Source organism: Neomonachus schauinslandi, chromosome 1, assembly GCF_002201575.2.
Source record: "Neomonachus schauinslandi chromosome 1, ASM220157v2, whole genome shotgun sequence".
Taxonomy (NCBI): Eukaryota; Metazoa; Chordata; class Mammalia; order Carnivora; family Phocidae; genus Neomonachus; species Neomonachus schauinslandi.
Window position 1 is genome coordinate 70,139,640 of NC_058403.1, and position 18,233 is coordinate 70,157,872.

General features: G+C 39.3%; 2 protein-coding genes across 2 annotated transcripts in view; both read left to right on the top strand.

Annotated features, from left to right (window-relative positions):
- PIGX (phosphatidylinositol glycan anchor biosynthesis class X) overlaps positions 1 to 1,099 on the top strand; it is a 38,632-nt gene extending 37,533 nt beyond the window's left edge. The window contains exon 8 of the mRNA XM_021692650.1: positions 253 to 1,099. Coding sequence (XP_021548325.1) covers positions 253 to 396 — 144 coding nt within the window. The 3' untranslated portion in view covers positions 397 to 1,099. The remainder of the gene's footprint in view (positions 1 to 252) is intronic.
- A 5,198-nt stretch (positions 1,100 to 6,297) lies between these two features.
- The window catches only part of PAK2 (p21 (RAC1) activated kinase 2), an 84,577-nt gene continuing 72,641 nt past the window's right edge, over positions 6,298 to 18,233 (top strand). The window contains exon 1 of the mRNA XM_021692344.1: positions 6,298 to 6,408. The gene's annotated coding sequence lies outside the window, so the exon portion shown is untranslated. The remainder of the gene's footprint in view (positions 6,409 to 18,233) is intronic.

The window sequence follows — 18,233 nt, forward strand, 5'->3', positions numbered from 1 at the left end:
ATGGGAGATAGCTAGCATTGGTAGAAAGTAGTAGTCAAAACTAATGAGAATTTAAGGATTATTGTGATTGAGTCTGATTCTATTATATTAAATGAAATGTTGAATCCAAAAGAATCACTCAAATAGTAATGTTCCCTGTAGTGTAGCATTGGCTGAAAGATACCAAAGAAAAAAATTACATTAAAAGTCAAGTACTGGTCTTACCTTAGGACATGCATTTTAAATGTCTCTAACCTCTCTCTCTCTCTCTAGGTATATAAAAACGTGACTCTACAGGTTCCAGTGGGACTGACTATACATACCTCTTTAGTATGTTCTGTGACTCTGCTCATTACCATCCTGTGTTCCACTCTAATCCTTATGGCTGTTTTCAAATACGGCCATTTTTCCCTATAAGTTTTATGGAGTTTAATGCTTCCCATAAACCTAAATAAGACCTATGTACTTGCGATTAGAAGTGCTCTTCTAGAATTGTCATTGCTTTTGTCTTCATTTATGTCTAAAATTATGTGTACTAGAGGAAATTTTGGATCATTTTCAACCAATTCCAGAATTTAGTGCTCTGTTGTATAGACCTTTGATAATCTTCAAGCAAGTGCCAATAGAAGAGGAAACTTAATTTTGTTAAATATTTATCTTGTGAGAAGTGATTTTATCTTCATTTCGGTTACGAAAATGAGTACTTTATATGTTAGAGACAAATTATTCTCATTTTATGACTAGAAACATTTTAATTTCAGCTAAAAATTGAGAAAATCATTATAAATAAGAATAAAATATTTTGGATGAATCAGTTTATTTAAACATGAATTTTGAATATTAAAGTTACTCATCGAGAGTTTAAAGAAAATAAAGTAGGACAGCTAAGAAATTATTAATATCAAGATTGATTATTCCTTAAAGCATTTCCATTCTCCTTTTGTATTTTATTATACTGTTTTGAATGTATGAATTGGCTAGATGAAACTAAGTACTAAGTACTAATACTTAGTACTGAATTTGTCAGGAAGACAATTCGGATTGTCATTTTTAGAGTATTTTTTATGAAGTTGTACATTTACAAAAAAAATCTTTTTTGTATCTTTTGCTCCATGCCAAACTTGGGGCTTGAACTCATGACCCTGAGATCAAGAGTCACATGCTCGGGGCGCCTGGGTCGCTCAGTTGGTTAAGCGACTGCCTTCGGCTCAGGTCGTGATCCTGGAGTCCTGGGATCGAGTCCCGCATTGGGCTCCCTGCTCGGCGGGGAGTCTGCTTCTCCCTCTGACCCTCCTCCCTCTCATGCTCTCTGTCTCTCATTCTCTCTCTCTCAAATAAATAAATAAAATCTTTAAAAAAAAAAAAAAGAGTCACATGCTCTACCGACTGAGCCACCCAGGTGCCCCTCTTTTTTGTATCTTCAGTGACTTCTTTTTTTTTTTTTTTTTAAAAAGCTCTTATTCCACTATTTTTCTTGGGAAAAAATTAGAAAATAAAGTAAGTGCCATAAAGGTATGGGGCACCTGGCTGGCTCAGTCAGTGGAGCATATAATTCTTGATCTCGGGGTTTTGAGGTTGAGCCCCATATTGGGTGTAGAGATTACTTAAAAATAAGATCTTTGAAAAAAAATAAAAATAAAAAGGCAAGCATGTCCTTCTGTTTGTTTAGGGCAATGCATTGAGGACAGGCATGTTTCAGAACAGAAGCCAATAAACCAGGGTTTGGTTGACAGTGTTTGTTTCATAGAGTAATGGAATGATATACATTTATATATGCTAGCACTGCTTAATTTCCTAAAACATTCTGTTGTTTTTATGGGAATAAATCTTTTATAATTTGACATGTATGACTTGACTAGTCATAATAGTTCTTTTTGAAGGTATGTTTAAGAACTTGAAAAAGGCAACCAAATGCCATAAAAAAAGAAATATTAGAGACCACTAAAATTTCAAATCCAGTCTAATTTTTTACTTATTTAGCATTTTCTTACAAGAAAGAATTCCGTGTTTTTTATAAGCATTTCTTTCACAGTGGGATTAATATAGTGGCACTGAAATGAAATTATGTCAGTTAACATCAACAGACAGCATATTGAAGTATGAATAGACAGGGGAACATGGTACCTCTTAAGAGTATATGTGGCGGGGAGGGCAGAGTACATATATATATTTTTTTCTTTTGCATATCAGAACCAAGTGTCATCAGTATTTAAATAAGTTTTCAAGTTAATATTTGAGATGGTGGCCTGGGACATGATTCAGCCATTTATTCATTTATACAGGTATTCAGAGGTGTGATAAAAATGTGAAAGTGAATGAAGAGTACTTTGATATGACTCTTCTTGCCTAATAAATGGTTGCAGATGACATCACTTTTTTTTGATATCACTTTTGATATAACAACATTTCTGGTTTTGAACTCTTTATTATCTTTGGATACTTGAAAAATGAATAAGCACTTTATTTTTTAACTTAAATTATTTTTTAAGTAAGTTCTATGCCCAACGTGGGGCTTGAACTCATGACCCTGAGATCAAGAGTCGCATGCTCTACCAACTGAGCCAGCCAGGCACCCCTAAATGCTGTATTTTTAATTTTTAAAATTTTTATTTATTTATTTATATATATTTTTAAAGATTTTATTTATTTGGCAGCGAGAGACACAGTGAGAGAGGGAACACAAGCAGGGGGAGTGGGAGAGGGAGAAGCAGGCTTCCCCGCAGAGCATGGAGCCCGATGTGGGGCTCGATCCCAGGACCCTGGGATCATGACCTGAGCCAAAGGCAGCCGCTTAACCAACTGAGCCACCCAGGCGCCCCAAGCACCACAAGTGTAGCTACAACACTATTACAGTACCAGCAACGAACGGTCTCTGCTTTTGTCTGATATCTTCATTTCACCCTCATATGACTGATAATTTAGCTCGGTCTACACTTGTAAATTTGGTTATTTTATCTTGGTACTTTGAAAATATTTTTCCACTGTCCACTGGCACCCATTGTTGCAGTTGATAAATCATCAGAAATTTAATAGTTGTTTCTTTGTAGGGTGTGTCTTTCCTTTCTGGTTGCTTTACCTATGGTATTCTGCAGTTTCTTTCTTTTTTTTTTTTTTTAAAGATTTCATTTATTTACTTGAGAGAGAGAGAACGAGAGAAAGCACATGAGAGGGGGGAGGGTCAGAGGAAGAAGCAGACTCCCTGCCGAGCAGGGAGCCCGATGCGGGACTCGATCCCGGGACTCCAGGACCACGACCTGAGCCGAAGGCAGTCGCTCAACCAACTGAGCCACCCAGGCGCCCCGGTATTCTGTAGTTTCATGTTGATGTGTTTGAAAAGATTTCTTTTGCTTATCCTGGTTGGGCTTCACTTTGCTTCTTGAATCTGAAGGTTCTTGTCTTTATTCAGTTCTGGAAAATTCTTAGCCATTATCTCATCTACTATCCCTTTTGTTTTCTCTCTTCTCTCAGAGTTCTTGCTAAGTATATGGTAGATCTTCACAATCTATCCCCATGTCTCTTGATCTTTCTTTCATACTTCCTTTGTCTCTGGGCTGCTCTCGGTAATTTCTTTAGATCTGTCATCCAGTTTACTAATTCTCTCTTCAGTGTGTAATCTGCTATTTAACCCAAACATTGGCTTTGGTTGCAATTATTAAATTCTTTATTTGTAGAAGTTCTACTTGGTTACTTCTCAAAGCTTTGTGGTCACTTTTTAAAAAGCAGTATCTTGTTTCTTACTCATATATTATTTTGTTTAATCATTTTAATAAACTTATTTTACATTCTGTAACCAATAGTTCCACTATCTAAAGTTCACAAGCTTCATTATTTTGTTTGTGGTTTCTGTGGATTCATTCATGGTGGCTTATTTCCTCAGGTATATTAAAATTATATTTTGGGTGCTCATATTTAGCTTTTGAAATCCTGTTTATCCTTGGAAATCCTTTCAGTCCTGGGTTAAGAGTGAACCTGTGCAGTGAGGATTTGTATTTGTTTCTTCCAGGCCTCCAAACACTACCAGCCTGGGACCACTTTCTTGACTTGAGGTTTCCTGGACAGTATAGGTACTATAAACTTGAACTCTCAAACCCATGTGAGGGAAAGCTTGTGGTTATGAATTCTAAAAGGGAGATTGTTTCCCCCTTCATGCCAAGTCCAGACTAAAACATAGTGATGTCTGCTTGTCTCGCTGGGCTGGTACAGGGGATTTTTTTTAATCCCCAGCTATTCTTGGAGCACATAGCCCTATGAGTTTTCCAGCCTTATGCAGCGTCACTGTCCCAACTCCTTGTATAGGCCCAGGGCCTTGTCTTTGGTCTTCTGTGCAGCCAGTAAAACCACAGAGATTTCTGAGATAGGTACATAACCCTCAATACAACCATAGTTTCACTATTCTGCTTGCCACTCAGGTTTCTTGCTCCCTCTTTGGGTTATGTGGAGTTCGGAAAACTATCAGAGGTATTCCTCTTTCTTTCTTGAAAGCTTAGTTATGCCTTTGAAGGGATGTTCTGTTTTATCCAGCATTTCAATGTGTTTCATAATGGGACTGTTTTTCGGGTTATCTAATAATAGTGTGCCATATTGATCTTTGATTCCTTTCTCTCTACATCAATTGGGTTTTTTTTTTTTTTTAAGATTTTATTTATTTATTTAACAGAGAGAGACATAGCGAGAGCAGGAACACAAGCAGGGGGAGTGGGAGAGGGAGAAGCAGGCTTCCCGCAGAGCGGGAAGCCCGATGTGGGACTCGATCCCAGGACCCTGGGATCATGACCTGAGCCGAAGGCAGACGCTTAACGACTGAGCCACCCAGGCGCCCATCAATTGGGTTTTTATTCTGCATCTATACATAAGCACAATCTAGCTGCCTTCTCCATTTCCACTATCTCATTAGTGTCCGTCATGATTACTGCCTTTCTAGTTCATTTCCCTTCTATTCTTGCATCTGTATACTACATATTCCACATAGCAATCTAGTGATCTTAAAGTATAAGCCAGATCATTTCCCTGCTTGATACTCTTTAATAGCTTCTTGGAGCAAATCCAGACTTTTTTTTTTTTTTTTAAAGATTTTATTTATTTATTTGACAGAGAGAGACACAGCGAGAGAGGGAACACAAGCAGGGGGAGTGGGAGAGGGAGAAGCAGGCTCCCCGCAGAGCAGGGAGCCCGATGCGGGACTCGATCCCAGGACCCTGGGATCATGACCTGAGCCGAAGGCAGTCGCTTAACCAACTGAGCCACCCAGGCGCCCAAATCCAGACTTCTTATCATGGCATTCAAGATCCTTCTTGACCTGAATCTTGTCTACCCTAATGTTTTTTCACAGTACACTACTCTTGCAGTAAGCTCAAGCTACACAGGTCTTGTTAACTGATCATAGCAAGCCCTTTTCTTCCTCCTTTTGCCTGTAATGCTTTCTTCTAGGAGCTTCTTACGTCTCTCCTCTGTTCTCAGCTTAAATGTTGCCTCCCTAAAGATGCTTTCTCTGGCGACCCCATCCAAAATAATCTTCCCAGTGTTCTTCTCATACCAGATATCACTAGTTTAATTACTGCGTTTGCATAATTGAATGCTCCACAAAGGCAAAGTGATTCATATCCATCCTGTATCTCTGATGCCTAAGTGATACATTTTAGAGGCTCAAATATTTGTAGAATCAGTGAATACATTGATGAACTCCTCCCTGGATAAAACATGAAGACCTTAATTTCAAGGAGGTGGGATTTACTTTAGCAGCAAAACATAGAATTTGTAAGTAAAATGCAAAATGGATAATGGATGAATTCCCAGAAACAAATGTACTGAAGCGGATTTATATAACAGCAATGTTGGTCAGCATCTTTGATCGGCACAGACCTGAATGGAGACAATACTAAATTAAATGAGGGACTGGCTCTCTTTCTCAATTTAAAGAACACTCTTCCCGCCCCTCCCACCGCCAAGAAGGAAAAAAAGAGCGAGAGAGAAACCGAGAAGAGCGGGGTGCACGTGTTCAAACTACGACTCCCAGCAGCCCCAGCGCGAGCCCGCCCTTCGGGAGGTGGTGCGGGTCTCCGCCCCGTGGAGCTCGGGGCTTGGGCCGGCGAGGGGCGGTGTTCTGGCCCCGCCCCTGCCCACTCCCCGCCGCCGCCCTCCCCCAGGGTTGTGGCCACGCGCAGCGGCGGCGGTTGTTCCGCTTCCCCTCCGGCCCGGGCCGTCGCCATTGCCGAAGGCTCCCTGCCCTCCCCTCCCGGCGCCCGCGGGGCTCGGCTGCCGCTCGGCCTAGCGGTAGCAGCGGCTGCGCTCTAGCGCGGCACGTCTTCCCGCCCCGCTTCCCCTTCCGTCCCCGCCTGCCCCGCGCCGCGCGCTTGCCCGGGGCGGCTCCACAGCCCGCCGGGAGCTCGGACCGAGGCGCCTCGCTGGGGCGGGGACCTTTCCTCGCCTGGGGTAAGTGTGCAGACAGGCCGGGACGCGGGCCGTCGCTCTCTTCCTCCTTCCCTCTGCGCGGCCTTGCCGGCGCGAGCGGCCCGCGGCAGCCTACCTGCCGGGGGCAGCGCCGGGGCAGCCGCTACCTGCGTGCCTGGAGCCGCGGCTCTTGGGGCGGTGGCTCATTGTCTGCTCCCTAGGGCTGTTTTCTTCGGCTTTAGCCCGAAATGGGAAGCTCGCTAGACTGGCGAAGTCTAACTCTTCCTGGACCCAGCCCTGCCCAGGGCCGTGTCGTGCCACAGGCTCTGCCCACTCTAGATCTCCCTTCCCTCGCGTTTCAGCGTCCTCCTGTTCTCAGTTTACTTTAGTGTTCACACTCACGTCTCGGGTTTTAGTCCTCGATTTTTCCTGAGTCCCAGCCCCTCCTTGCTGCCTCTCTGGTCATCTTAGTTTGATTGGTTAGGCATATTGCCTCTAGTCCCTTAACTCTTTTTCTAAACTGCAATGTGTAATCTCTTCCATTTTCCGCGTTAGTAGAAACGTATAGTTTTCCGAGGGTTTGAGGGCCTCGCCTGAGAACCGACCTTTCGGATCTTCTCGTGGTTCTTGTTTGATCTTCAGCCAGGAGGTGAATAGTTGCTTCTTTAGGTAATTTAGGTGAAGGTTGGCTTTTCACCGTGTTTGGCTTTCTTTAAAACAACACACATAGGACGTTGCTACAGAGTCTTCGGTGGACTCAACCTTTTGACTAATTCTTTAAAAGATAAACTCATCCCAGAACTAAAGTGTGAAAAGTAATTTCTGTTGTCGGTTGGTGTGGGGCTGTAACTTCCTTGTATCTTCATTTTAATTGGAATACTCTAGGCAGTTGTGAGCGTGATTTGTTTCCTCCTTGATAAATCATGCCAACTCCCATTGATATAATTGTTTCAGTTCTACTTTACAGGTTATCGGTAGTTGTTTGTTTTCTTTCTAACCTTCAAAGACAATCAAAATGGTTAGGCCTAAAATTAGACTACGACGAGCTGTGTTTTGGATCAAGGTTGTGCACGTCACGTTTTTTCCCCTTCTCTGTTTGACTCTTCCGCTCTTATAAGTAGGCAGGATATTGAAATGTACAAGAATTTGCTTGGGGGGTTTTGTTTTTGTAGGGTTATCCAAAAGAATAACATTAAATAAAATCAGATTGGGATGAAGGCAGTGAATAGTAATTTTTAAAGCAGGTTAGAACTTGTCAACTTTGCCAGAAGCTCTGTGGCATTTGTAAAACACACTCATACTAACTTCTAAGTATCTTTTATGTATATGTGGAAACATGCATATATATATACACACACACACATACATATAAATGGAAAGCTTTGTTCATGTTCTGTTAATATAGGTATTGATTTAAGGCAACTCTTTCATCCTTAGCTTTTAAATCTTTCTAGCTATTAATTAGCCAAGAACACTGATTTACATTATGCAAAATGAACCTTTGTTCATTTGTTTTTGAGCAAAAAACAAAATGTTTTTGACTTGTAATATATGTAGGTCTTAAGCCCACTTTCAGGGTTTGGTGAAAGAGGTTGGTCTAAATTCAGTGACTTTTGCTTTTACTAAATACTCCACTTTTACCCAAGTGACTTAGTACTGAGCTTTAATACTTTCATCATTTGATAGTGACAGTTGTCCTTAACTTGAGAGGTCTTGTTGGCCAAAGGGGCTACGGTATAGAAATGTTGGAGTGTGGAATTTGGTCTGTTGATGTCAGCTTCTCTGTCAGTTCTTGATACTTTTACCAAGGAAGAGTTACTGGATATTCCTCTTCACTTAGGGCTCTGATTCCTGGTTTACTGTTACTCAAAAAGAGAGTTAATCTTCTGGACTTTGATACTAACCTTGCAAACCCAAAATCATAAAGTAACAGTAAGTTTGTATTCGGAGTGTATCTACTAAACAAATGAATAGGGGTTCCAGTGGTTCTCTGATCTTTATGATAGGCAGGTTTCCGAGTGGGCACGGTTAACGCTGGTGTATATTTCTCTTTAATTATACTTTTTTAAAGAAAAAAGGTAGAACTTGCTCAGGTAGCTAAGGATAAACTTTCAATTATACTTTTTAAAAAAGCGAACTTGTTCAAATAGATAAAGATAAAATAAGTAGGTACTTTAAAATCATTCCTATGTTTCTTCTGTCAATATCGATTATTCTAATAATCAAGTATAATGTTTCTTTTGACTTTTCGAAATTTCTCCTTTTGATTAAAACTTGAAAGTAGCTTTAAGGCTTTGGGATTCTGATCAGTTTGTTTTCAAAAGCCCTTCCAGTTACTTAGAGGGCTAATTCCAGACTAGTCAGAGGGGGCAGGTAAGTTACTTACAAATCTGAGTTGCCCCTTGTATCCTTCTTGTACCTTGGTAGAAGCAGAAAGAGAAGGAAGAATAGCCCCCCCCCTTGCCTTGAAGAAATACTGATTGTTTTCTTCTGTGATCAGAATTTTCACTACTTCTTCATTTTAGGATCACTAACCTATTTAAGGATAGTCATTCTAAGCATTCATGCAGGATTTCAGAATTCTAGCCTATTATTATCTCTGAGGTACATTAGTACTTACGATTACATGTGCCTCAAATGGTTAGGTGCTGGAGACCCGGGTTTGAATCATGGCTCTTCTACTTGACCCTGGGTAAGACACGTACTCTTTCCAGGACTCGGTTTTCTTCTTCTGTAAAATGGGGATTGATAGTAATAACAATATAATACAAATTTCATTGGGCTATTTAAAGCAAATGAGATAATGCAGGTAAAGTACTTTGCAAATGCAGTACTTAAGTTCTTAATAAAGGTTAGTTAATATTCCATTCTAAAATAGGTTTTACGTTTAATTGCCTCCATAGCAAATATTATGCTCCCAAACAGATTTAAGAATGCTTTCTGGAGGGGCGCCTGGGTGGCTCAGTTGGTTAAGTGTCTGCCTTCAGCTCAGGTCATGATCCTGGGGTCCTGGAATAGAGTCCAGCATCGGGCTCCCTGCTCAGTGGGGAGTCTGCCTCTCCCTCTCCCTTTGCCCCTCCCCCTGCTTGTGCCCACGTGTGCGCACTCTGTCTCAAATAAATAAAATCTTTTAAAAAAATATGCTTTCTGGAAGAGGTTGGGATCTCAGGACCAATTTTCTGAGACCATAACTGTTAAATTAAAAATTATTTTTTTGGAAAAAAAGCTTTGCCACTGATATAAAATACAGGTTTTTCAAATTTTAAAAAGTATGCATATTTCTCATAGAAAGTTTGGAGATAGCGAAGAGTATTAAGAAACAGGACAAAAATCACTTTAGCCTCAGCCCTCAGAAATAACCATCATAACAGACTAGTGTTTTTTTCCTTATTTTTAAATTCCAAAAGCAGCACATGCTTATTGTAAAAGGTTTAAGCAGCTCAATTATTTAGAATAAAAAAGTGAAAATTGCTCTTTCCTCACTTTCTAGTCTCGTCCTTAGAGGTACCCACTGTTAACAATTTTTTTTTGGAGATTTTTATTTATTTGACGGAGAGAGACAGCCAGAGAGGGAACACAAGCAGGGAGAGGGAGAAGCAGGCTTCCGACAGAGCAGGGAGCCCGATGCGGGGCTGGAGCCCAATGCGGGGCTCGATCCCAGGACCTTGGGACCATGACCTGAACTGAAGGCAGATGCTTAACCAACTGAGCCACCCAGGCACCCCACAATTTTGTTTTCTTTATGCAATTAGAAATAAGCACTATGTGTGTGGTTTTAACCAATTTTTCAAAATAAAAGTTCTGGTTATTATATATTCTTTTCCATCTCAATACATACAGTTGTACTTCATCTTTTTAACCGTCATGATACAGTCCATTGTACTTTGTTTAATTATTCATGTTTTTTTTTTTAAAGATTTTATTTATTTATTTGACAGAGAGCAAGAGAAAGAGAGAGCACGCGCGCACAAGCAGGGGGAGCGGCAGGCAGAGGGAGAGGGAGAAGCAGGCCAGAGCAGGGAGCTGGATATGGGACTCGGGATCCCAGGATCCCCAGGATCATGACCCAAGCCAAAGGCAGTTGCTTAACCAACTGAGCCACCCAGGCACCCTATTCATGGTTATTTATGTTACAGTAATTCCCCCTATCCACAGGGGATATGTTCCAAGACCTCCAGTGGATGCCTGAAGCCGTGGATAGAATGAAGCTTATATATACTATGTTTTTTCCTACATATACATACCTGTGATAAAGTTTATAAATTAGACACGGTAAGGGATTAACAACAGTAACTGATAATTAAATAGAACAGTTATAAATAATATGGTGTAATTACAGTTATGTGAATGTGGTCTATCTCAGAATATCCCATTGAACTGTCCTCAACGTTTCTTGTGATGATGTGAGATGATAAAATGCCTACATGATGAGATGAAGTGAGGTGAATGGCATAGACACTGTGATGTAGCGATAGGCTACTATTGACCTTCTGGCGATACCTCAGAAGCGGGATCCAGGGCGGCAGTTCACTCCTGGTAACTGAAACTGCAGAAAGAAACCGTGGTAAGAGGGGACTACTGTACAGATCTTCATCAACTTACAAGGGGATTTTGTCCCGATAAACCCATTGTAAGTTGAAAATGGCATAAGGCGAAACATTATAGCTTAGCCTATCCTACCTTAAACGTGCTCAGAGCACTTAGGTTAGCCTACAGTTGGGCAGAACCCTCTAACAATGCCTATTTTATATTAAAGTGTTGAAATCTCATGTACTTTATTGAGTAGTATACTAAAAGTGAAAAGTAGAATGGTTTTAAGTGTATGAGTTGTTTATCCTCTTGATCACGTGGCTGACTGGGAGCTGTGGCTCGCTGCCACTGCCCTGTGTCACAAGACAGTATGGTACTGCATATTTCCAACCCTGGCAAAAGAGCAAAATTCAAAATACGGTTTCTACTGAATGTGGAGACTTCACTCTCACATCTTCGTAAGGATGAAAAACTTAGTCAAACCGTGGTAAGTTAGGGACAGTCTTTATTCTCTCAATTTTGAGCAAGTGAAACTGGAGGCTTATTGAGCTTCCTTATATCTTTGTGCATATGCATATGTATACAAGTATTTCCATAAAAAGGATTCTTAAATGTGCATTTTAAGTTTCAGTAGATGCCAAATTGCTGTCCAAAAGCCTGTATCAATCTATACTTCTTCATCAAATTGTAGAAGCTCTTCATACACAATAGGTAATAATCCTTCACCTTCTCTTTAGTTTTTAATAACCAGCTTTTAGATTTATTCTGTTGGTTTTCTGTTTTCTGATTCCCTGATTTCTACTTTTCTCTTTATTTTGCTTTTCTTCATTTTTTTATGCTGCCTTTTTTTTTTTTTTTAGAGAGAGGATGAGTGATTGGCGGGGGGGAGGGGGAGAAACCTTAAGCAGTCTCCATGCCCAGCATGGAGCCTGATGTGGGACTTGATTTCACAACCCTGAGATCATGACCTGAGCCAAAATCAAGAGTTGGATGCTTAACCCACTGAGCCACCCAAACACCCTGTTATGCTTTTTCTAATTCAAATTCTTAGTTCCCTTTTCTTTTTTTTAATAATGAAAACATTAATGCTCTTAATTTGCCTCTGAGTACAGCTTTGGCTGCACTCTATAATTTACATGAATCATGTACTTATATTAATTACTTTCCAAATAGTTGGTATTTCTAGTTTGATTTCCTCTTTGCCTGAAGAGGTATTTAGGACAGTTCTATTTTCTTTCATTGTTGTCAGTGACTATAGTCTTTTAAACTGTCTTTCAAATTTGCTGAGTTTTTTTTTTTTTTAAGGTTTTTATTTAAGAGAGAGAGCACACACATGCCCACGAGTGGGGGGAGGGGCAGAGGGAAAGGAGAGAGAGAATCTCAAGCAGACTCCACACTGAGCACAGAGCCCCACGTGGGGCTCGATCTAACAACCCTAAGATCACAACCTGAGCTGAAATCAAGAGTTGGATGCTTAACCGACTGAGTCACCTAGGTGCCCCCTGAGGGTTTTTTTTTTTTTTTAGTATTTTATTTATTTATTTGTCAGAGAAAGAGAGAGAGTGCACAAGCAGGGAGAGCTGCAGGCAAAGGGAGAAGCAGACTCCCACTGAGCAAGGAGCCTGATGCAGGACTTGATCCCAGGACCCTGGGATCATGACCTGAGCTGAAGGCAGACAGTTAACTGACAGCCACCCAGGCATCCCTGTTTTTTTGGGTTTTTTGTTTTGTTTTTAAATGATTTAAAGCATAATCCAATTTGGTAAGTGTTCTGTAAAAACTTAAAGATTTTTGTTTGCAGAGTATATATATAACTTTAATTATTCAAACTACCTTATTTGGTTTATTCCTTTTTAATGGTTCTTATTATAAGACTTAGTCTTCATTAGTTTTTTGGTTTTTGGTTTTTTGTTTTTTTGAGAGTGAGCGTGTGTGAGCGTATATACACACATGTGGACGGGGGCAGAGGGAGAGAGGGAGAATCCCACGCAGGTTCCACACTCAGTGCAGAGCCCAATGCAGGGCTTGATTTCATGATCCCAGGGTCTTGGGATTCAGTCCTGCATCAGGCTCCTTGCTCGGCAGGGAGACTGCTTCTCCCTCTGCCTACCGCTCCCCCTGCTTGTGCTCTCCTTTCTCAAATAAATAAATACATCTTTAAAAAAGAGTGGGACGCTCAACTGACTGAGCCACCCAGGCACCCAGCCTTCATTAATTTTTAAATCTTAATCTGTCAAAGATTAAGAGGGTCACATTGTTTCTAAGAGCTTGTTCTCACATTGGGACCTTTACATTTTTGTTTCTTCTGCCTGAATACTGTCTTCCCTTCATACATTACTGTTTCAAAGGGGCCTTACCTGATCAGTCATCTAAAATAGCCTCCATCTACCCCACTCGGTATCTAACTTCTTGCTCTTCTGTGTCTGTCTTTATAGCACTTTCATCTGACATTATTTGGCTTCTTTCATTTTCTTGTTTCTCTATGTCTTTGCTGTTACTCTGTTTAGAACTTAGAACATGTGGGCATGCAGTAGGTATATGTTGGTTGGATGTCAGTTTCTTTTATTTCTAATGATTTTTAATTTTTTAATACTTCATTTTATATAGCAATTTTGTAAAAGCAAGATTGAGTAAAAAGTACAGAGTTCCTGTATACCTCAAACTCTCCCTTACTCCCAGTACCCCTTCCCCCACCATCAACATCTCACCATGTGATACAGTTGTTTTAATTGATAAACCAGCATTGACACATCATTATCAACCAAAGTCCAAAGTTTAGGGTTCGTTCTTGATACTGTACATTCAATGGGTGTGGACAAATGGTGGCTGTTGACATGTATCCATCATTACAGTGTCATACAGAACAGTTTCCCAGCTCTAAAAAGCTCCTGTGTTCCACATATTCATCCCTCCCTTCTCCCTAATTCCTGGCAACCACTAGTGCTTTTGCTGTCTCCATAATATTGCCTTTTCCAGAATGTCCTATAATTGGAATCATATAATATGTAACTTTTTCAACTTGCAATATGCATTTAAGTTTCCTTCATATCTTTTGATGGCTTGATAGCTCATTCCTTTTTAGCAGTGAATAATTTCCATTGACTAGATGTACTGCAGTTTGTTTATTCATTCACCTGCTGAAGGACATCTTGGTAGCTTTCACATTTGCCAATTATGAATAAAATTGTTATAAACATCTGTGTTTCATTTTTGTATGGATATAAGTTTTCAGCCGGTTTGAGTAAATACCATGGAGCATAATTGCTGGATTGTATGGTAAGAGTATATTTAGTTTTGTAAGAAATGTCTTGCAGAATGGCTATACCATTTGCCTTCCCACCAACCATGGGTGGGAGAGTTCCTGTTGCTCAGCATCTTCACGAGCATTTGATGTCGTTAGTGTTTGGGATTTTAACTATTCTGATAGGTATGTAATGGTATCTCATTGTTCTGATTTGCAGTACTCTAATGATTGATGTTGAGCATCTTTTTGCATGCTGCTTTTCCATCCGTGTATCACCTTTGGTGAGGTATCTCTTTGGAAGTTATGCACGTTTTTAAATTGGGTTGTTAATTTTTATATTGCTGAGTTTTAAAGAGTTCTTTGTATATTTTATATCCAGTATTTCTTTTGCAGGTATTTTTGCCCAGTCTGTGGCTTGTCTCTCATTCTCTCAACTCTAATGATTTTTATCATGTATTTTGATGCAGTATATTATTTGATGCATGTGTAAGTTATCTACTGCTAAAGGTCTCATTATCAATTATACTTAATAAAAATAATCATCATACTTTTTGAGTCTTGTATTTTACTTAAATTCCTGTCTGTACTAAATGTCTTTGTTCAATAAATTATCCAACTTTGTCTTTCCATGCCAATTTGTTTTAGTTGTGTCTTTTTAAAATTACATGTATTTATTTATTTGAGAGAGAACACGTGGGAGCGTGCACTTGAGCAAGCAGGGGAAGGGGCAGAGGGAGAGGCAGAGAATCCCAATCAGACTCCGCACTGAGCGTGGAACCCAACGTGGGGCTTGATCCCATGACCCTGAGATCCCATGACCGACTGAGCCACCCAGGCAACCCTCTAGTTTATTTTTGTTTTAATTCAGAGTGAATGTTTAAAACACTTATTTTCATAATGAATTCTTTTGGATGTGTTTCTATCATTTTATTTAATGTTTTCTGTTTTTCAATGATTCATTGCTGCTGCTTTAATTGTAAAATATAAGATAAAAATTACCATCTTAACCATTTTTACATATACAATTCTGTAGCATTAAATACATGTACATTGTTGTACACCCATCACCACCACTTTTTCATCTTCCCCAACTGTACCTGTTTACTCATTAAAAACTAACTCCCCATTCCTCCTTACTTCCAATCCCTGGTAACCTCTCTCTAATGACTTTATGTCTCTTATGGTTTTGCCTATTCTAGATGATTCATGTAAGTAGGATTATACAATATTTGTCCTTTTGTGTTTGGTTTGTTTCACATAGCACATGATGTTTTCATCCTTTCTGTAGAATGTATTAGTACTTCATTCTTTTTTAAGGCTGAATAATAATACTCCATTGTATATATACACTTGACCCTTGAACAATGTGGGGATTAGGGGTGTCAGCCCCTGCACACACAGTCCAAAATCTGCATATAACTTTTGACTAACCTCCCCAAAATTTAACTGCTAATAGCCTTCTGTTGACCAGAAGCCTTACCAATAACATGAACAATAATTAACACATAATTTGCATGTTATATATGTTATAGATTATATTCTTATGATGAAGTAAAAATGTTACTCAGAAAATCATAAGGCAAATATATCTATATAGTACTGTATCAGAAAGCTGGCATACAATGCACAGTTCAAACCTGTCCTGTTCAGGGGTCAGCTGTATAACACAGTTTATCCAGTCATCTGTTGGTGTTTTCTCGTTTTTGATTTAATAAATTATATTTGTTGCTTTTATCTCACTTACTTGGAATTTATACATCTTATTTTTAAGTCCATTAATTATAGTTTAAATGAATTCAAGTATAAATCTAAATTTTAAAAAAATGTTCTGGTTTGTCAGTCTAAAAGAAAACTATACTTTGAGTCTCCCTGTATTAGAAGACTAGCTTCTCTTCTTAAATCCACCCTCACTTTATCTGCTTTTCCTCTTCATGGTGAACTTGGAACTTTGTATTGTTCATATATTTTTTACCCATTTCATGTTTTTAACTTCATCTTTCAAGTCTTTTATCTTGGTAATTACACAGTGTTAACACAAATTATTTAAATTTTATTTAGATGGAGTTGGTGCTCATTGCCATTTTTCTCAGGCTTACATTTAAGGTGATTCATCATGTTTGTCAACTAGCATTTTCAGCTAATTTTTTTTAAGATTAATTTATTTGAGAGAGTGCACAAGAGGGTGGGGAGGGGTGGAGGTAGGGAGAGAGAATCCTCAAGCAGGTGCCCCTTTTTTTTTTCTTTTTATTGAAATATTTTGGCAGATCATGTCTTTTATACATGTTCATTAATGTTGCCTGATACATTAGCTCCTTACAATCTTTGTACTTGGTTCTTTTTTCATTTCCAGAGATATTTTTGGTTACTTTGTTTTAGTTCTGTTTACTTTCTTGAAAATAGTTATGGTAATTACGTTGGCTTGTCATTTCTGTCCTTTGTGTGAGCTTCTCAAATGTTTGTCTTATCACTCATTTGATTTTCCTTTCTCTCTTCCAATGTAGGCTTTATTTCTGCTATTGAAATTTTAGCTTCTTTATATCCTTTAAAAATTTATGCCACTCCCTTTTCTTAAATTACTTTCATTTTATCTTTGGCTTTTCTCTCCATATATGCCTGTTTTCATAGTTTGCCAGACTGTTTGGAAGTTAGTTCTGTGTCTTGTCTTGAGGTGATTCATCATCTAAGTCAGACTCTGCTTCATGTGATGGGTAATTATCTTTTCTTGTGCTACATTATTTTTTGTTGGGATCAACAAAAATTGTTTAATGTTTTTTCTCCTTCTTTATCTTTGAATTATAACTGTTATATATTATCTGATGTACATTTGTTAGAAGAGTTTGTGGGTTATCCTTGCTATAGTTGGCTGGGATTCTGGTTGAAACCTCTTAGGTGTATTGCCGAAGGATACATAGCTCCTAGCCTGAGTTCCAGTGATTAATAGACATTTATCTAATATGGTAGTTCTGGTGGGATCTTATCCTACCCTGGTTTCTAACTTGTGCTGTTAGGGCTCTTCTGATTCTAGCCTTATAACCACAACACAACACTTTGCTTATATGACTACACCTCTCAGGAAGCCACGTGCCAATCCATGTTTCTCTGTGCTTATACAGCTCCACCTGAACCGTACATACACATAGGCACATAGACACTTGCTTTTTCTGGAACTTGCATGGTAAACTCCTAAATATATGTGGAAAGATCAGAGGGGAAAATAAGGATCTCTGGCTGCCACAAAACCCACCTCTGCATAGCAAGAAACAGCTTAGTAACAAGGGTGGCTGACTAGTTCGTTTCTTTGAGGCTGACTTTGGGTCTCTAAATAAAGGCAGAGAGGGACAAGGTGTCTTTATATCTTTTTTTAGGCAGATGGTTGAACTTAGTTTTATGAAGCAGAGCATGGCTGGGTCATGAATCTTCTCAGTTAAGATTGACCTTATAGTTAGTGAAAATCCTTCAAAGATCTGATATAAATTGTTTTCATGAAAATTTGGGATAGACTACGTGGGTGGCTTCTGATTTGACACCATTTTTTAATGAGAATAAGCCAGCTCCAGTTTTTGTTTAACTTAGATAACCACCCAAGGAATCAAGTAATCCATCTGCTGTTAACCATTTTTTAGTCAAAGATCTTATTTTATTTTATTTTTAAAGATTTTATTTATTTATCTGACAGAGAGAGACACAGCGAAAGAGGGAACACAAGCAGGGAGAGTGGGAGAGGGAGAAGCAGGCTTCCGGCAGAGCAGGGAGCCCGATGCGGGGCTCGATCCCAGAACCCTGGGATCCTGACCTGAGCCGAAGGCAGACGCTTAACGACTGAGCCACCCAGGCGCCCCAGAGGTCTTATTTTAGATTGATAGATTATCACTTTGATAGTAGGAAATGGTATCTTGTTTCAATTTGCATCTCTCTCAAGTTGAACACATTTCATAAATTTATTGCCCCCGCCCCTTTTTTTTCATTTTGAATTGCCATTTGGGGTTTGTGGCCAAAGCTGCTGCTTTTTTTTTTTTTTTTTTTTTTGGTAATCTTTGTTCCTTACTTCCCCATTCCCTACCTTACAGTCATTTTGAAGCATTTCTTTCTTGCT